The 21,312-nt window shown below is 44.7% G+C and overlaps 1 protein-coding gene across 6 annotated transcripts in view; it reads right to left on the reverse strand.

Annotated features, from left to right (window-relative positions):
- The window catches only part of EPHB2 (EPH receptor B2), a 935,811-nt gene that overhangs the window by 212,419 nt on the left and 702,080 nt on the right, over positions 1-21,312 (reverse strand). For all 6 annotated transcript variants that reach the window (XM_069610867.1, XM_069610866.1, XM_069610865.1 and 3 more), the window contains exon 5: positions 979-1,314. In XM_069610867.1, the coding sequence (XP_069466968.1) occupies positions 979-1,314 (336 nt within the window). The remainder of the gene's footprint in view (positions 1-978; positions 1,315-21,312) is intronic.

Raw genomic sequence — 21,312 nt, forward strand, 5'->3', positions numbered from 1 at the left:
TTTGGAATATACTTACAAGGTCAGTATTGATGGAGTGGAATTAGCATTGCTCCACAAGGTGTTGCGTTCCTTTTCGGTTGCCCACCAACACATGGCCCACTCACATACAATCCACTCACCACATTTCATATTCTATCAAGGAGGGAGATGATTGTGAAAAGCCATACAATGCCATGTTAACACATATGTGGCACTACCGGCATCAGAGAATTTCCTAGCATGGATCCATCAATTACTTCTCTGTAATAACAGATTGCTCAGCTTGGTGCTTGCTCATAGCAGTGAGGACGACATCAGTCATCCTCCAAATGAATGTTCAATGACCTGGTGGTAAGTAGACAAAAAGACTTACCCTGAAAGTCATGATATTATCTGAAAGTGATAAGAGTAGTAACACTGAGGGGTTCTCACGGGCTGATATTCATCCAGGAGGTCTTAGCATTTCACAATCATGGTATGTAGTCTACCAGGTCTCAGGATTGGTTGTAGCAATTTATATTTTGGTGATTTCTCCAAAATAGACCATGACACTGTATCAAACGTTGGTTTGTAATTAGAGCAGTTCATATCTATTCAAATGTGTTTTTGTGGGCTACTTGATCTGGCTAATCATCTACATTCGATTCTCAGTGGTCATGTCAACATTCCCATACCAATAAAAGCTGGGGATGCACAATTCGGAGAATTAGATGTATCTATGCAGGGTTCAAGGTGGAAGTCATGTTGAGTCTCTGTCTAAACAGGGCAGTAAGGAAATTGAGGGGTGGATACATTTGGGGATCCTGGCTGTTTGACACAAAATGTTAAGTTATATTTTCATCACAAATATCAGACTTAGGAAAACCCTTACAACTCTGTCCACCCTCACTTATTGACTTGATTGTAGGGTAAACCAGGCATTTCAGGTTGGATAGTAAACAATCCATGAACTTTCAAAAGCACTACAATGACATGCATTGACAGGGAAAATGTTCTTACCAGCCTGATTTGTGGTGATGTTAACTGATGAAAACTGAGGCGAGAAAGGGCTTTGGTCGGTGACTCCGTTCACTGCTTGAATCTCAAAGGTGTACTGTGTGTGGGCCAAGAGGTCACTGATGTAGACTCGCGGTTCTGTCAGGCCCAGCTGTCGTGGGGCAAACTGCACATTGTCACCACAGCGGGTGCAGGCACCCCGCCCAGAACCACAGCTCTTGCAGATGATGTTGTACACAAGGTCCTCCCGGCCACCTGAATCCCGAGGTGGATTCCATTCCAGCATCAGCGAGGTCTCGTTTACACTGGAGATCACGTTTTGAGGGGATGAAGGTATCGCTGGAGAGGCGGGAACATAGAAGGAAGCAGGGCTCAGTAAAAGGCACACAAAAGAAGAGTAAAACAAATAGAGAAGCCAGAAGCATGTTAGATATGTGTCTGGTCCAAAGTTGTAATTACATCTTGACTTAGTGTTCATTGCATTGAGTGGAATAACAATGACAACATGCTTTAGGGTAATCTGGAAACCAACCAGCCGGATATGTTTCATTTCAAGTTAGAAACACAAGCTGAATTCTGATGTTAATTTGTAAATTGAAGTGACAATTGCTGAGATTCCATAAGAGGCACGTTTTAAGTCCCCAACAGTGATTGCCATTCCTTTTGTTGAAAAACTAAAAGAATTATAGTCTTTCCATCTCTAACCAATAGCTTACATCTGTACCCTTGATGAGACAAAGTTTTAGAAAATGATTCTTATTTTACTTAAAGAAATATTAAAACAGAATGTCATCAAAAGCCTCTTGCAAAAAACAGTATTGTACTGAGAGGGTGTTAAAGATTTTGGGGAAGACAATCTTCAAAATGCAAGGTGGTGGGCAACCTTGGACCCTCCAAGTATGTTGGTCTACTAATACAATGAGACCTAAGCAGCATAGTGAACCCCGAGGGATCATGGTATATGTAGGCCAAACCATCTGCACACCACCTAGCACCATGTCAGGACACCCCACAAGCTTCCTTATGAAACGTAACATTCTAAATCTGCGTTTTGGGGAAGGCCCGACACCATAAAAGCCACCTCTCCTGATGAAAACCTAACCCTGTGGTGCTTAGTCTCTTAAACCCAATCATGTAGACCTACATTATACAAATAAATTAGACATCAGGTCTACCTACCAGCTTCTAAATATGAAACTTACAACACACACATTCTCTGCTACTGGAGAAGGTAACAAGTACATGCAGGTATTCTGGCCAGAGAGTGCACAAATACATTCAGGAGACAGACATAATCCTTCAGGAGGCGTGCTAGGAACTAAAGCCAGAGTCAAACTGCATGCATTTGTGGGAAGGAAATAGGCATTTTGCTGTGCACTGTAGGATGGCAACCGTGAGCAGCAAAGGTACACGGAATACATGGGGTAGGAGGGAACTTATAGGTGCTCTGTAATGGAAAGCGCACATCGGATGTGTGAGCCAGAAGGAAGCCTGTGGGGCCTCATGGCTATGTGTGATGAAATATGGGTTTGTGGGACAGGTGGACAAGAGTGTGTGAGGCAGAATTCGCTCTACAGGACTGATGGGTGGGACGGGAAATGTATGAAACGTGAGGCAGCATGGAGCCTTCTGGAACTGAGGAAGCAATGTGCCCATGAGACATAACCAGGGACGTCATTTGGGAGTCGCCAGAGGTAACAAGAGCGACCCCTGGCCATCATTTTGCGACCGCTGAACAGTATTGGAGCTTGCGCTTGACACACCTTTTTTTAAACCGCACACTCCTGTGCGGCGAGCTCAGGGCGCAACTCCACTATGTATGGATGGATGTTCCCTCAAGCTTGTACCACGAGCAACCACAAGCTTGTCTGCGCGAGATGATAACTGTTCTGGGGAACTCTAGGATGGCATCGGCAGGCTGGTATGAAAGACACAAAAGGGCCTGATTCAAAGTGGCACCGACTCAAAGTTTATCAGGAGGATGTGAAGCTAGAGACCGACCTCACTTCACAAGGAGAAGAGCGGGTGCCCTGAAAGCAGGCACACTGTGCTGAACTCTAAGAGACACCCATGCCATGAATAGTGTGCACTGCAGTCGAAACAAGTTACTCTGACATTAGAGAGACATTTTCATTCATATTAAGGATCGTAGGCAGCCTTATCCCTTCAGGAGTCCAAATCAGTATGCAGGCAATCAGTTTTGAGCTCAGCACTGCACAGAACCCGCTTCGTCTTTGGGTTGGAACTGGAAAGCTGTTCTGAGGGTGGTGCAGGTTGGGAGCCTCTTGATGGTAAACCTTGGCCTCCCTGTGGTCGCACGATGAGTTTGTAGCCAGAGCCTTTCACACAGTTTGGTTGTCAATTGTGGCAGAAATCAGTGAACCAAGCAGACCGTTAACAGGGTCGACGTTCATTGACCGCTTTGGTGACGGGCAGGTGGTCTACAGTTGCCTTATATATACATCTTACAGGGATGGGGTGGCATGACATTTTGCAGGGGGCAGTGAGTGCGGAAACCATGTTTGCGTCACCAATCACTCAATGAAGCGCCTCCTCAGTTGGCAGGTGGCCTCCTTTTGGAGTCCAAATGGAGCCACATTTTGGTGCGTCTTAAGTTCTTCCTTTATGCATTAGGAAGCCCCACTGGACTTCGGTGCACAATGCCTTCTATAAATGTGCCCCCCCTCCCACAAGAAAAGCTCCATAAAGGGTCTGTCAGCACCAACGTGGCAGTGATTTGCACACACACAGGCCTGATCGTGCTAAAACTCTCAGCGCCTGAGAGTCTTAGTAGCCGGCAGTGCGGGGAGCGAGGAATTCATTCAGGGAGTACCGATTTTGCGCAGCAACGTAAGTAACTGCCCTGCTGGGAGTGTTTGTAGTTGGCAGCACAGAGAGTGAGGAATCCATGCAGTGATCACCGATCTTGTGCAGCAGTACGAGCAATTTTACCGGTGCAATTGGAATAGCATCAATACAAATATCCAACCAGAAGCAATATTCCACGTTGAGATAAGAAGCGCAACATCTCCAGTGAGAGAGTCGCAGAAGTGCTGCACATTGGCTGTGCCTATCCACACACGCGGTGAGACTTGCTGCAGTTTTACCTCGCCAAGCTGTGGATGTGAGTATAACACATTTTTTATGCTAAGACCGTCCTGATGAAATTGGAAAAATAAATATTGCCCCACTGAAACTGGTTGACAATGGTGGCGATGGCTTGTGAATAAAAAGCCACAATCCACAATAACTTGACACTTGAGGGGCTAAGTACACTAGACCCCACAAGTAGTTCAAGCTGGTCTTTTTTAAGTACTAATTAAGTTTTTAAAAAAATGAAATATTATTTTTAGAAGCTTGTGCTCCCTGACTATCGGCAATTAAAAAATACAAGGAATTGCCATATATAGCATTCTTGGTCCCACTAATTTTAAAATATTGATTCTGTTTGGAAAAGTGGTAGGGAGGCTGAAGAGGTGGTGTGGTGCTGTAGAAATGATGAGAAAAAACAGAAACGTCTGAGAAGAGATTACTGGTCGTCCTTTGAGTGTTCTTAACCTATCCACTTTTGATAGACGGTGCACCAACATCCCCTAGGGCCAGGTGGGATTAGGTAGGGCAATTTAGCTGCTGCTCTCCGTCCTCCCTTTCTCCTTCCTTTTGGCACCACTGACATCTGACTATTCAACGTTAGAGAAGTGTACCCTCACCATCCTCTTGGAATGATTGTCTGCAAGTTTCTTTTTGCACATAATTGAAATATAAAGGATTTCTGCCCAATTTCTTGTGTGATAAGACTAGAGAGAGAACCTCGCACAGGGATGCATTGTGACAGGTGAACCACTTGCTGGCCCCCTCAAAAGATTGTAGTGCAGAGCAGACATCAGACAGTAGATCCCACTGACATAGTGTAAAAGATTCCCCATCTACAACTCTGCTATGAGTGGTGCAGTACATTGTTGATGGCGTTGCACTGTTGGACTAGCATGTGAAAAGTAGTGTTCCAACTGATGGCTGCTAAGGTCTTCACGCTGTATAGTGACAACTTGTGTTGCACTTAAAGTTGTCATAGTTTACATTTGGCCTGGTAACGCCAGCTGAAATGGGAGCTGTCACCGCAACCATTTCTTTTAGAGGCTGACGATGTGTCTGACCATGAGGTGATATAAATGTGCAAAGCAGGTGATGTGAATTCTCTTGGCAATCCATTAGACAGCATGGACATTTGATCCATTGTCTGCTGCCACAAAGCCCAAAAGTCAACTAATAGGCCTTAGCCACTGTGATTCCACTTCTTATACCTTCTTCTGATTGTCAACACTGCAGTTTCTTCTCCACTGAAGCCCCTGCATTCACACTGTTTCTTGGTGGCAAACTGTACACATTTGGTGCCCCCTTACGATACTCCATTACTCCTCTCGTCTGATGGAAAAAGGAAAGACCACTCAGTGAGCTGTGTAGGCAATGGAGTTAAGGCCCTGTGAACTGGGCCACATGTTCATCTTGAAGTGAACTTTTAGCCCATGACTGCTGTAGTGCCTGCCCTACTGTATTTATAACCTTGTTGTACAATTCTGGATTCCCTTTGTAAAACCAAATTTACGCCGGCAGAGAACATCCCACCAGTAATCGACTCCAAAGTTTTCACATAAATGCGGTGGGCAAGAGCTCTATTGCCAACATTCTAACCGGGTTAGTATCAAACAGTTGCTGTCTGCCATATTTCTGACCATTTTCAAATGGCTGTGCCAACACAATGTGGGATCATAGCTATGTGCCACTGGTGTGCATTGGGTAGAGCTTTGTCTTCTACTCCCAGTGCCAATGCCTGGTGCAGCTGAAGTATTCTCAGTAGTAATAGTGCAGAATGGTGGAGATATCCCACGAGTCTGATTGTATGGGAAGGTATGGGGCTCAGATGTTGTGACTTCTTCCCATGCCTCTGCATGCTGCTGCTGCATATGGGAATGCATAGCTGTAGTCCCTACCTTTCCACGGCACACTGGCTTCTAGCAGAGTGTGCATGTGGCCAGAATTTGTTGCTTATTCATTTCTGTGAAGTAATGCCACACTTTCATAGTGGGCTAGAATCACCTAGGCTCAGTTCCTGTATTTTTGACAGTGCTGGAGGTGGTTGTGCTGGTGGACAGCTTGACATCCCGATTCGCTTAGAAATATTTTGTTTTTTTAAGATGCCATGTAATGCTGGCCTCTTAAACCATGGATCATTTTGTACTGATGCACAAAGCAGAACATTCCAGATGCCAATTTCTCAGGTCCTGTGTCTTTATATGTTGATGCACAAAGTGGAATTCGGCTAATGAGAGACTCTCAGGCCCAGGCTCTCTTCAAATTAAAATACTAAGTGAGATTCAGCAGCTGCCAGTCTGTCAGCAGGCCATTTGTCTCTCTGTTTTCAAAGTAGAATGTAGCTCATGGTGACCTCCAAGTCCCTGGATCTGTTTCTATTAACATACAGTTAGAGTTGTTCAGATTGTTGCTGTCTCACGCCCTGCTTCTCCGTATATTGATATACCAAGTTGAATTTAGCTGACACCATAATCTTGGGCTCAGGATTTCCATATATAGGTTTACAAAGAGCAATTCAGCAGATGCCAGACATTCGGGCCAGAATCTCTCTGTGTTGATAAAGAATGTGGAATGTCGATGATACACGGACCCTAGACCCTTATCTCTCTATATATTGGGGTAGGGAGTGGAATGTATCTGATGCTAGTCTCTGTGGCCCATTGATGTACAATGTGGGATTTGCCAGATGCTAGTCATACAGTTAGTCATGCACACATTGGAATTCAGCAGATGCTGGTCTCCCAGGACCAACATCACTTTAAATAGAAAGTGGAATTCAGCTAATGCTGGCCATCCAGATCATGGATCCTCGCTGTTATACAATGCAGAATTGTTCAGATACTAGTCTTTCAGGCCCAGCATTGCTATATATTGACTAGGTTAAGTACCCGGCTTCGCCCGGGATGTCCATTCTCAGTTTTATTTTCATATTCCACTGAAAAAGATGAACACATATTGTTGTTTGCCGCAAAGAAAAAACGCGATACATGTTAATTTCACTAATTTATTGAATACCAAATTTGTATTTATCTCCGACTTAACTTCTCACATGAATGTCATATTTGTTTGCTTGCTCTGATTATTTACAGTGTTGTGAGCAGTGGTGGCTGTTTTAGCTGCTAAACACACACTGGAAATAATCAGAGTAAGCATACAAATATGATATTCATGTGAGAATTTGAATCAGAGGTAAATAAAAATGTGGTGTTCAATACATTAACAAAATTAACATGAATCGAGTTTATTGCAAAAGAAATCAATGAAAATAAAGACACACTCTCTCTCTTCTAAAAAAATAAGAAAACAAAATAAAATGCATTCAGCCCAGACAACGCAATGGGATGACCTATCGGGCTAGTAATTGTTGTGCTAATTCGGCAATGAAATAAAGAATATTCCACGCAAAATTCATGATGCCAGACCTCACCGTTAATGAGGAGTTACGTCCCCAAGATCAACGGCACATAGAAACCCGCAAACAAACATGACTTTGTTTTATATATATAGAGATGTACAGAGTGGAATTTAGCAGATGCTGGTCTCCAAGGAAGAGGCAGGTCCTCTCTATATTGATATACAAAGTTGGAATAAGCAGATGCCAGTCTCTCAAGTCTTTGATCTCCCTATATGACTACCCAACGGAATCCACACTGTGAAACATAGCAATGTAGAAGTAAAGCCTTCATTACTAGTTTTTTAAAGCCCTTTCGCATTGTTTCAGAGGTTCATCTTCACTTTGTATCTACTCATAGAATATATACATGCACATATAATATGTGGCTGATCTTTAATAATGGGCAACTCAAAACTGAACGGTCCATGCCTTGCCACCTAAATCACTCCTCCTCAATAAAATAATGAACTATGCTTTATTTAGATAACAACCCCTACAGATCATAGGGCTCATAGCCAACTTTACACCGTAGGAAAATACAAATTTGCCTTACCCAAAAATAGGCAGTTAAAAATACTCCTAGCAAAAAATAGGAAACAATGAGGAGCCAGAACCTAGCTTCTTCCCACATAGATTCATGTATATGTTTGTTTATTATTGCCTGATCTGAAAAGGAAGCATATGGTACAATGCATCTTTTAATGATATCTTCCCAGCTCATGTCCCTATGGTTGAACATCCACATATTAATCTTTCAAACTTACCCCCTTTCTGATAAGCCCTAAACATTGTCCTGACTGCTGAACAGCTAGTCTGAGAAGGATTATTGACATCCCCATGTTGAATATCGAAACAATCCATTACCTTTAAAACAATATGTTCCCTTTTATCTTATGCCCTTCCCGTAGATTCTTATCTATCTCTAATCATTACAGATAAGTGGGTTTTCTCTCCTTTCTGTTCCCTGCCTACAGCTGCACGTTGCAGCACAAGCCATCATAAGCAGGATACCGCTTCCGGGCTCTTCGTGTAGGGCCTCACACTCCCCTGGTGTCTGGAATCAAGTGAGAATTGTCTGGGACAAGTCCTCTCAATCGTGTTAATGCTCAGGTGATTAGAAATGGAATAAAGGATGACCAAATCCACAACTGAAAACCCCTCACATACCTGCAATTTAGTTACTAAATCTATGAATTCTTATAACGCAACAAGTAAACTGAATAACAAATAAACCCCATTTTGAACTGTCTAGTTTATTTCATGATATCTTTTTGACATTCAAAAAAGATTTGCTTCTTTTGCAGAAAGTCTAATGTTCTGTTTGTTATAAATAACAAGTTGTGCATCTATGTCAAACAAGGGCTATTTGCAGGTGCACTTATCACATGGTTTATTTTGATGGCTGCTTTTAACTCTTTAAAGTACAGTGCTAAAATAAAGAGTAGATTTTTCAAGTTCTTGTCAATGTATAGTTATCGACATTTCAGAAGGGTGCGCCGGTAAGAGAGGGGAGGGAACCAATCTTCCATTTCTGTGGCGGCATGGACACTGGCCCCTGAGAAAAGTGCGGCATGGGTTGCGCGAGAATGGAAAAGGAGAAGGGCAGGTGGTAGGACATTGGAGAGCGGTGTCAGGGGTGAACGTTGAAGACAGAGACTGAAATGACAAGCAGCCAAAAAGGTTGCTCAGTACTCTAGAGACGGTCCGTCAGAGAGGAATGAGGTCAACCTGTCCAGTGTCAGGCCCGTGATGCCAAGGGTGTTACGGAGCCGGTTTGTCAGGATGGCATGATTGACTGTGTCAGAGGCAGAGGAAAGATCCAGAAGGATTAGAACCGAAGGAGAGTTGGAATCGAAATTTGAGAGCAAGTCTTCTCAGATGTTCAGTAGAGCAGTTTCCGTGCCTCTGGCTGCTGTGAAGCCAGGCTGGTGGTCGTGGAGACAACCAACCAATTCAGTGTGTTGGATCAGTTGGAGGATGACCAGCTTTTCCAGGAGTTTGCCCAGCAAGGGGGTAATAGAGATGGGGCGGTAGTTAGCTGGGCAAGAGGGGTCGGTAGAGGGATTTTTGAGGAGAGGATGCAGAAAGGAGTGCTTGAGGGTTAGAGGCAAGGAGCCAGTGGCAAATGAGTGATTACAGAAATTGGCCAAGGTTGGCGCAAGGGAGGCAATGTTGTCCTTGATAGTTCTGGAGGAGCAGTGGAGCACCTGTTTGGAGGAGATTTTCATAGAGAGGACTTGTCTAGAGACCTCATCCGGTGCTATGGGCAAGAAAGAGGAGAGTAGAAGGGAAGGAGTGAGGGGGCCAAAGGAGGCTGAGTGCTTTGTAGGGAGGGAGGCGGGGAGTAGGGGAGAGTGAGGACAGGATGTCCTGAGCTTTGGTTCAGAAGTGGGAGGCCAGTGAGGTACAGAGGGTCAAGGATGGCAGGGGAGAAGTGGACACTACAGTAGGATTAGCAAGTTCCTTGCAGATTTTAAACAGTTTGCCCGTGTTGTTAGTGGCCCCATAGATGCTGGCTTGGATATGGGACCTCTTCTACGAGTGGATGGAGAGTCTGTATTGCCTTTGGAGCAGGAAGCTGACCAGTCTGTCAGAGGGAATGCCTGATGACTGCCACTTCTGCTCAGTAACTCTGCACTTGCATTTCAGAGAGGCTAGGTCGGAGTCATACCAGGTTTTGTGCTTTGAGGCAAGCTTCATGCGGATCCCCATGACAGGGACAAGGAAATCCAGGGAGCCTCCCCATCCAGGAATTTGAGTAGGAGTGTTTTGTAGTCTTAGGTAAGGTTTAGGAGTCACTTGGGACCAGGGGTTACATCAGGGTTCTACAGTGTACATCTTTAATTCATACGCCGCTCTGTCAAATTTGTTGGGGACTCAGTTGCCCTCAGGGGGCTTAGTGATTTACACTGTTGCCTTAAGCGTTATGACCTGCTAGCTTTGCCCGACCAACTTTCGGAAACTCATACGTTTAATGCACTATGCACCCCTACAAACAGGCTTGAGGATGGGACTCTTGAATATGGCCGCCCACAAGACCCAGTGCCCAATCACCATCGGATCTAAGGAAGAGACTCTACAATATGGCCACCAATAACAACCAGTACCTCTTGTACAACAGAGCCGTTGTAGACAGTAACAGTTATTGTAGCTTTTAAATAAAAACTACTTTCCGAGGCAATCTGCAGCTCTGGGACATCCACGTTGCACGCAGGCTTGACTGACGACCATTTGCAGGATGCTCTGTCGTATAGTGCAACCCCATCAGCTAAACAGAGTTGTATTGTACTCTTTTTAGGGGCCGTATGGGTGAGGACTAAACTATATGAAACATACTGAATCCCAAAGAAACGGCTTCCTCCCTTTTAGGCTATGAGTCTGTCTATAGCACCTGCCAATTACACACAGACGCTACCCATTCAATATTTAGGTAGGCACACACCGTTTTTCAAAAAATAACACATATTTTAATGTCTATCAATTCATAAAACACAATTATAAAAAATAGGAATGCATATAAAAGAACCCTAATGGTTCACACATAAATACATCTTTCCACCATTTCATTAAGTATGCATCAAAACACCTTCCGTTATGTTTGTAAGATCAACCATAACACGTGGACACACTTAGCTGTGCGTTCTCAGTACAACATTCTCCTCTTCTTTTGGAAAACAAATGTACCAATGTGTAATTGGCAGGTACTATAGACAGACTTATAGCCTAAAAGGGAGGAAGCTGTTTCTTTGAGATTCAGTATGTTTCATATAGTATAGTGCAACTCGCCAGCGTCTTCAAACTTCTCATTGCGCTTCTCCACACCTTGCGTGTGAAGCCTCCCATCGGTGCTGCAACTAAGGACCACTCCCTCACCCAGGATCCCCACATTCATCTATGTACTTGTGGTGATGCCTCGTGCCGGCTGACCATTATGGCTTCCCAGGGACTGCCTTTGTCCGACGGGTAAGTGTGACCGTCTTCCGGTCCTGCAGAGCTGCCTGTGCCAGCCGCGCCTCACATCCTGTGCTCTCAACTAGCAGATCAGTTCTGCAAAGAATCTGGTAGCCGTGCGGCTTCTCCTCCCCAGTTGTACTTCACAACCTGCACTTTCAGCTAGCAGATCAGCTCTGCAATGATCAGGCGTCCATGCGTCAGCTAGCAGATCAGCTCTGCAATGATCAGGCGGTTGTGCCGCTTCTCCTCCCTGGTCAGGTTGATCTTTCACAAAGACATACCAGAAGGCAATACTTTGGATCCAGGCAAACTGACTGGCTGCCCACCAGAACCCAGCTACTAATATGTGTTACCTTGGGTCTCTTATGAAACGCAGTAAGATTCTAGCAGCTGGAGTTCTAACGTTACATACCCAAAGCACAGAGCAGTGTAGGTGCAGCTCAATGGTGATTTAAAACACATAAAGGAGCAGAATCTGCACTTTGATTGTAAGCATGTGTTACCAATACAAAATCTAATCTTCAAATGCATTTTTTACTTGTAACTGATTTGTACCCATTTTACTAATGTCCCTTACTCTGACTCCACTTCTTGTCAGTTCCCATGATGACAAAGAGTGTAATGCCAATAGATGTGATGTTGAAGCATTGCCATTAGACCCCGGCCTGCTCCCTCCGATCTCAGCAACCGTTGAACAGAGGTTGCGTCCTTGGGAAGGGATGTGTGTTAAATCAACTGGTGAGTGGATGTATGGGTGCATGTGAAGAGGGGAGTGTGGCACTATTGCGGAGTGGTAAGGAGAGAGATTGTGCATGAGTGGATGTTGGTGGAGTTTCAGTGGATAATGTTGGTATCGGGTGGTTGGGGCACTGTGGGCCTTATCACTTTAGGCATAAACTTCTTGAAGCTCAGGCGAGCACATAGCTGACATACCAAAACGGTGAATGAGATAAGGTGACCAGACATCTCAGTTTTGCCCGGACTGTCCTGGAAGGAAGCCCTCTGTCCCCCATTTTTTTTTTATTTAAAAACCCCTCCTGGTTCTGAGAAAAGGGAGGTTCACCATTGGAAGAATCACAGGTGTGACTGTGCAACTCATTGTTTATTGAACAATTATACACCAAATGATCATCATTATACTTTGGTAATTTTACATGAAGCCATCTAGGGGGGGCTCGAACCCCCAACCTGTTAATAGCAACATGCTTTGAATGATTGTACCATAGAGACTGCATGTGGAAGATGTTAATAGAAAGGCCTGAAATATCAATCCCATCAAACGTTCATTGTATTGAACATGCTCACAGTCACAACCAAATCTGCATAGTTTACATCCATGCAAATGAGTGGATCCAATCACCACTCCTGACCCCTTTTCCCACTACTGATGTGCAGGCATGGTCGCCACTCTAAAATGGAAGTCCTGCTTTTATGTCAGTGGCATGTCCCTTTTTATATTTTGAAAATCTGATCACCCTAATGTAGAGGTATTGAAACATTCTTATGCCGAGTCCCCCTTGAGTACAATGATTGTTGCTACGCTGCCCACCACCCCCAAGATGCCATATCTGCTTATATGTTCTATTAAAGCAGTCAACGTACTCCATTTTGGAAGAACTTTGCGCCCCCACTGGGCATCCGTTGGGCCCCTCCAGGAGTCCAGACGTACAGTTTGAAGACCACTTCCCTGGAGTGAGAGAGTAAGGTAAAGGGTGAAGGTGACAGAGAGGTGATGTGACAGTGACAGTCCTAGTCACGGAGCAATGTTTTCGCTGAGAACCAAAGGCCAATGGTCTGGACGGCAGGCTGGGCACGCCCCCGTGATTTAGGGAAGGGAGCAGAGTTACAGAGTTCATAGCACAGACGTGAACGCTTATGCTGCGGCGACCCCTGACGACATTTACAAAGAAAACAGGCCCGAAATGACCAGCGTCCAGCACTCCACAAGCCTCTAATTAGATCTGATCAAAGGTAAACAAGCAGTTTCATGCAATAAAAAATGGGGCCTAAAACAAAAGTGACAAATTAGCATCTTGGCCTCCGCTGGCAGTCGTTTCCCATAGCTCATAGCTCAGAGTACTAAACACAAAGTCGGAGCCGCTAGGGTGTGCGTGCCGAGCTGGGGCCGCCAGGGGCATTACTGCTGGGGAGAGTGGAGGGGGGGGGGGGGGGACTTCCCAAGGATAGTCCATCCTCACAGCACTGTCGATGACATAGCCAGGGCAAGCTGTGTGCAGCCCAGCGAAAATGTAAATAATAAATGAAAAAACACTCTCCAAAGTGCTGCAGAAGGGGAAAAAGGCCATAGAAAGTACAAGGCTGTGAGAAAGCCAAGCTCACATCCGGGCAAAGTGAGAACACTGCTGAGTCGCGTCCCCTGTGGGCTGGCAGCCACGCGCGGGGCTAGGACACGTCCTCGCATAGCTATCCCTTCGCGGTTCACTTGTCATCGTAGAGAGGTGTGTTCTGCATGGACTATTACAGATTCTGCTTAGTTTCATATTGTCAGAGTTTCAAAATCTTCAGTTTAAACAGATACAGGTCAACGTTAAGCACACTCCCGGCCAGTGCTACAGAGCTTGATGTTGGCCCTGCTCACTCACGTCACCCAAGCCATTTCTGTCTGTGATTGTCAATCATCTTTGAGGAAAGGCTGCTTTTGCCCGGCAAAGCTACCAGTCAACGAGATGGGAAGATGATCACAAGAACCGCACACATGTCCGCTGCATTTTGGAGTGGGTTTCCCCCATTTTCGTAGTTAACATCTTAAATCTATGCGCCATTGCATACCTACGACGTACCTACCTGTCACACCGGAATTAGGCTCCCTGTCTCCCTGTCCCCAGTTTCGTCCTGAGTGTTGCCACCTTTGATTGATGCAAAAACCGGACTTGAGGCCCGCCCACATTTTATAATCCACGCCCCTGAACACACTCCTTTTATAGATTTGAAAACTGTAGTACATTAATTAGCAAGAGGGGAGAAAAAACACATGTGTGCTGTTATTTTTGATATGTCTGCATTGTTAAAATAAAAAATGATGTAAGGCAGAAAAAGGCATTTCACTACATTATGCACCATACATTTTTTTTGGCTTAGTAAAAATGAAAAGCTCATTTGGTTCTGACAAATCGGATCGACTGACTATTAAGCTTGTCAGATGTTAATAAGATGTGCATTAACCCACTTGCCCATCTAACCAGATCAATTTATGGTACTGATGATTTAATTTCCGAAAATTTTATTAGCTTTAACGTGACTGTAAGAACATTCCTATAAGGGTTATTTGAAGCTTTGAAAGCCAGTGGAACAATGGAATAGCTCAGTAGGTTAAGAACCTGCAGCAGAGCTCTAGTTACAAATAAAGGACTGCAGCAGGCACATTAATCCACCAAGTCAACATATCAAAACAATCTCACAGGGAGCAAAGGTGAGAGTGATTCTCATTAAGTTGGGTCTTCCAATCGCTACCCACTTTTTAGAGGTAATAGGCCAGTTATACAAATCCTGCCAGATAATATTTTCCACTAGACTCAGATTCATTTTGTCAGGAGATAAGGCTGTTTTCACCCAGTTTTCTCCAAGTCTTTCACAGAAAGTGGCCTGTTATTAAATCTCAGCATTTTATCTTTGTTGTTACAATATTCTAAGTCCCAGATAATATCGATTTCGTGATTGATAAAAATACAGCAAAATCTGCCATTTTCAATAAAAACACATCTCTATTTTAAAAAATATATATATAGTCACCATATGGGGGGGGGGAGGGAGATTAGTGGGCCTGAGAGGAAACAGTGGGTCAAAGGAGTAGTGATGGGCAAGAAAGCAGGGAAGGAGCATGGGGCCAGAGAGGGAGGGGTGGGCGAAAGGTAGTGATGGGCAAGAAAGCAGGGAAGGAGCATGGGGCCAAAGAGGGAGTGGCAGGCCAAATGGGTAGTGATGGACAAGAAAGCAGGGAAGGAGCATGGGGCCAAAGAGGGAGGGGTGGGCGAAAGGTAGTGATGGGCAAGAAAGCAGGAAGGATCATGGGGCCAAAGAGGGAGTGGCAGGCCAAATGGGTAGTGATGGACAAGAAAGCAGGGAAGGAGCATGGGGCCAAAGAGGGAGCGGTGGGCGAAAGGTAGTGAGGGCATGAAAGCAGGGAAGCAGCATGGGGCCAGAGGGGGAGCAGTGCCCCAAAGGGGTAGTGATGGGCAAGAAAGCAGGGAAGCAGCATGGGGCCAGAGGGGGAGCAGTGGGCCAAAGGGCTAGTGATGGGCAAGAAAGCAGGGAAGGAGCATGGGGCCAGCGGGGGAGTTGTGGGCCAGAGGGGGCGTGGTGGGTCAGAGGGGGACCTGCAGGCCAGAAATTAGAGACAGTGTGATGGCCATAGGGGGAGAGGTGGGGCAGAAAGCAAAGAGGGAACAGTACGCCAGAAATCAGAGAAGGACCAGTGGGCCAGAAACTACAGTGGGATAGTTGGGCCAGAAAACAGTGAGGGAGTGGTGGGGGGATGGTGGGGCCAGAAGGGGAGCAGTGTGGCCAGAAGGGGAGCAGTGTGGCCAGAGGGGGAGCAGTGGGGCCAGAGCGGAAGCAGTGGGGCCAGAGGTGGGTGGTTGGGCCAGAGGGCGAATGGTTGGGCCAGGGAGGGAGCACTGGTCCAGAAAGATGGGGAGTGCTGGGCAAGAAAGAAAAGGGAGAGCGGTTGGACAGGAAGCAGTGGGGGAGTGGTGTGCTAGAAAGAGGGAGAGCGGTTGGACAGGAAGTAGAGGGGGAGTGTTGTGACAGGAAGAGAGCAGGTGGTGGGTGGGAAAGGGCGAGTCAGCTGTAGATTTGGAAAAAGGAGGGGGAAGAGGGCGATAGAATGGGAAAAAGCTTGCAAGATGTAGAAGGAAAAAGAAAAATGGAAGACAGTAGACTGCAGGAGGACCTGGAGAGGGTGAGGTGTGAGTTTTAGCTTGGGAGTGTACGTTGTGATGGAGAGTTGGTGGGTGTGAGGGATGTTGGTGGGGGAGTGCCAGTGCTTCTGGGATTGGAGAATATAGAAGGGGAATATTAGCACCATTACAACTGATGACAATCGATAAAGTTAATGATCTAAAAATAGGCAGGGCACAAGCATTAAACCAAAAAAGAAAGGTAGAGTAAAACAAACACTGTTCTGTCAAGCCAGGGACATTTGGGAACACAATGACAACCTGGCCCTTTTGTTCCTCAACTTACTGTCACCTTCTAGTAAGCTGGCTCGCTAACATCCTCCAGTCATTAAAAAATATTCTGGAATAAATGCATTTTTGTGCTGCACAATTTGCATTTTTGGTGACACAAAATGTTCAATTTCATGCTGCAATATCCTGGAATATCTGAATAATAATGTTTCATTTTCCCACTAGAAATGCAGATCAATAAATAGCAGAGGTTGTGAGCAGATATTTATAAACCGTTGCGCCTTTTCCGTCAGGTGTGAGTGGTCTATTCTGTGCTAAGTGTTCCTCTGTATTCTGGTATTCATATCATAGTTTTGCTTTTCATTCCTCAATGCAGAGCCGTAAGTGGCAGAATGCAAAAAAGAGGCCCGCCTGGATGCCCTATTCACACATGATCCTGCCACATCTTGAGGAATCTGAAATCTGCTGTGGGTTGGTTGTATCAATAATAGAGATTGGGCCTCATTACGAGTTTGGAGGTAGCCATGCCGTTTTTAGCGGCATGGCTACCCCCAAACTCGGGTCCCGCAAAAGGGGACTTACCTGGCAATTCCGACCTTGGAGTGCCCGGTAATTCACTTTCGCGGGACCCGGACCGGGTACGTCTCCATTCCCATTTGAGCCCCCATAGGATTCAATGGGAATGGGGAGGATGCTAGCGGGTCCCGCTCTGCATATCTGGTCTGGGCAGGCGTCCAGCACGGGACCCACTGCAGACCTCGTAATATGGCGGCCCGGAATGAATTGTTTTTGACGCGCTTATAGTCACAGGCAAATCCAAACAATATATATGCAGTAGCAGTGCTACAAATATATAATTGACTGTGGGCGCCCACCAGTGGGTGTAGTCCTACTTTTATGTTTGTGCCCATCCCGTTTTTTTTTTTATTTGGAAAATCTGGCAACTCTACCCTGTACCCTAAAGATACAAGGCTTTGCTATACAACACACAGCTGAAGTCATTTGATAACTAATAAGCAATGGTTGAAGTGTCTGAAAACAAGTAGTGGAACTGTGTTCACTGCTAGCCTGCCCCCACGCCCCACAAATCACCTTGCCACGTCCACTCAAAACCACCAAACAAACACACCTGCTGTTAAAGGGAATGTTCAGTGCAGTGCTCTAAAGTGCAAGTTTCAACTTTTTTGAAAACACATTTTTATTTAAAAGTATTTAGTTACTTACCAACTTTTACTTATTGACACTTGATTACAAATTATTTACAGTTAATTGTACCCACATTTTGCCTTGCCAACTGAGTTCTTTGCCCAAGGTTGCATGAATAAACAACCATCACCTAGTAATCCTGGCACCTTTGTGTAAGTCAATTCGTAATATTTCTTGTAAAAAGTTTGTTAAGGAAACATTACTTTGAAATCATGTCCCTTTTGGCAGGTGCTCCACCACTCGTCAGCAGACAAGTGATCATTCTCTAATATTAAGCCACTCATACACTTGGTTCTTTCTGCCCTTAGACTATGACACAAACGTGTCAGATGGTATAAAGATTCTTTCTCGTTGCTGCACAATCTGTGTCGGTGGTAATTTGGCGTATCCACGTCATGTCCTTCGAATAGTAGTTCCTTTGTCGGGATGATGTTTAATCTTATGCTTAGGAACATATTTCTATGATGAGCACTCGGAAATCGTTTGAGATTTTTTGGTACCACATTTAGGAACCTGAAGGGTGTTTTCAGCTGCTGCTTGAGATTATATCTGCTTGCCCTATTTTCTGTTGCTTCCCAGTCTAGACACCATCATTTCTACTTAACTGACTCTGGTTTGTTGATTAAGGCCAATTCATCTGCCTTGATAGTTGTTAGTATCTTTGCATCGTGTTGACCATTGTTGTAGATGCCAATCTCTTGAACTTGTGATTTGCTTTTTTAATATTTCAAACTTCTTGTTACTCTTTTATTTCAAAAGTAAAGCATTTCAGAACGATTTCTTTTTAAAATAAAACCATAGGAAGAGTAAAACTTAAAAAGCTAAAGTAGAGGATCACCGCTCCCGCCCACTTCGACCACTACTAATAAGAAGGCGGACTGGCAAGTGGGTGAATGCAGCTCAATACAGCTCTACAATGACTGCTATTGGAGAGCTTAGTAATTCGCAAACAGACATGCACTGCTTCTCATGTACACAATATAAGAACAATTCCCCATGTGAGATGGCACAGGTTTCACTTTGGAGCAAAGGAACCATATTTATAAATTAGCGTCTATTTAGGATTCATGAAGTAGCTCTACAATTTGCAGCATACAATATTGCATCAACTCACATGGTGCAGGAAAACTTCCAGCATATCTATGAGCTTTTTTATGAATAAAAGGATGCACCTTTAATAGTAACCCAGCCTGAAATTCGAAAATATCCCCAGAGCACATGTTTGAGGTTTATGCATTCGTTTGGTGTGTGCTCATGGCAGATGCAGAAGCTGGATCTGGGGAGAGAACATGACCTTTTCCTGAGACTTAAAAGCCCATACCAAATGTAAGGAATGCAAATTAATTCTATACAAAATAAAGATAACCTCAATGTATTTTATTTCGTTTTGGGTGTTAGCTCTCACTGTACATCGGTCGGGGTCAAAAAAGGCAACCATTAGATTGTTTCAGGCAGGGGTTTAGAGTCCTTACCCAGTGACATATAATACCAGTTTTCCATTCAGGGTAGCAGGGAACACTTGACGATTACAGTTAATGGGGACTAGGCAACAGTGCTCTGAGGGAGGTAGTGAGTGTAGCAGCAGTGCGGCCTGCAAGGATGGTAATTAGGAGAGTTACTGGGTGGCTGTGGGGTTGTAGCTAAGAGGGTTCTCCTCGAAGATGAGATGACATACATTCTTGGGGAGTGAGGGGGTCTGAAGTGATGTGTCTGAGGTTCCACAGTCTGTGGGCCTAGACAAAGGTTTTATTTATTTATTTTATTGTACATATATAACGCGCTAAATACCAGCGAGTGGTTTCTAAGCGCGCAATCAGGATTTCAATCTGTGTTGTGCCACGTGGTCTTGCCTCCAAGACAAACGCATTGCCCCGGAGCTATCCTGCCTCCCCAAGATTGCTTACTTTGGTTTCTTGTGTTAATATGCATTAATTAAAACTATGTCTACTGTGGTCTGGCTTGGGGTGTTTTGTACGGAGCAGTGAGGGAAAGTCCTTCTGACACTGTAATGTGGGATGTTTTTACCCATGCATCCGAGCCCTACCAAAAAAAACTGTGCATTACCGGCATTGAAAACATCATGATGGCCAGAGCTTCCCAGAAAATGCACAGGGAAATGCATGAAGAATAGGCTGCCACCCATTTTTGCTGATGTTATGGGCACAGAAGGGCACTGCCTAAAACCACCATGGGCTACCCACACAGTAGCCTGAAACCATAGGGAATGGCAATGCTGATTGCCAAAAGCAACCTAGAACTGTGGGGAATTCATTTTCTTAAATCCCAAAAATGGTTGCATTACCAGTACTCACCACTATCAGAAAGCCGGCGTTTTAAAACAACACCAGACATTTGTGTAAAACTGAATAAATGAACCCAAAGCAGGCCAAAGAAAGACTTACTAAGAGGTGGATACAATGTAAAATTATATTCTGAAGTGACCTGAAGGTTTATAACAAGACTGGCTGAGCTCTGCAGGTCTGCAGCGGCTTAAACTGAAACTGAATTTAAAATTACCAAAAATCGAAATGTGTAAATAAACTGAGGGACAGACTTGTGACTGCCACATAGTTTGTCACTGTTAAAATGTCATAGTTTTGAACTTAGAATCAGCATTCCAGCTGCATGTGTAAAAATTGTTAGTTTTATTTGAATGCAGAAAACTGGGTAACTAAAAGTGACAGTAGATGGGGCCTGGCTTAAGGAACTGGATTCTGCCCGACAACTTCCCCCCAATTGGAGTGAAACTGGATCCACAGCAGTTCTCAGGCCTGGCTGCATTCTGAGGGGAGGTTACCCCTCTCTGATTGAATTACCAAGGGACTGCTAGAGACTAAACAAAGGACCCAGGCAGAGGGTTTATTGGGGGGAGGCCATAAATGGCTTCCTCTTGAACAATGGGCCTTCCAGGGCCCAGGCAGATGGTTTATTAGGGGGACCGTAAAATAGCTTCCTCTTGGCAGAAGCTGGGAGGGGCAGGGTCTCTGAGCTTGGCAGAAACAGGATAAACTGGTTTCTACACCATGTGACCTGAAAAGACACACCCCTGTTGGCCAGAATATGATTCTAAGAAAGATGTATAACTCACAGTGCGGACTTGTCAAAATTATTTAAATGATACCATAATGCTTGTGAATTTTCTGTGCACGTTTTAAGACGCGTTGGGAATTTGTGTGATGTTCTGGGGCAAAACCCCGCTATTTATGGATACTACAGACTCTGTGTTTAAACTAGAGACATGGGAATTTACTGGAGTATGTAAGGACAGGCCGTGTATATGTGTATAATTTTTAATGAAGAACCAAGGTTGCATAACCCACTAAAATCGAAAATAAGTTGCCATTTTTGAATGCAAGCCCTCAGGAAGAGCAGAGTTTGAACAGAGTATACCTCATGTGATAGGTAATATGTACATGCAATGACAAACCACTATGTATTTGAGAAATGTGTATTTTGATCAAATATAGATTTGTGTGCAATTTGACAGGGGAGTGTCCTTTCTGCAAGCCATTAAATGACATCATTCTGACACACAATCCTGCTCTC

The sequence above is a fragment of the Ambystoma mexicanum genome, chromosome 8 (genome assembly GCF_040938575.1).
Source record: "Ambystoma mexicanum isolate Mex_15411 chromosome 8, UKY_AmexF1_1, whole genome shotgun sequence".
Classification (NCBI taxonomy): Eukaryota; Metazoa; Chordata; class Amphibia; order Caudata; family Ambystomatidae; genus Ambystoma; species Ambystoma mexicanum.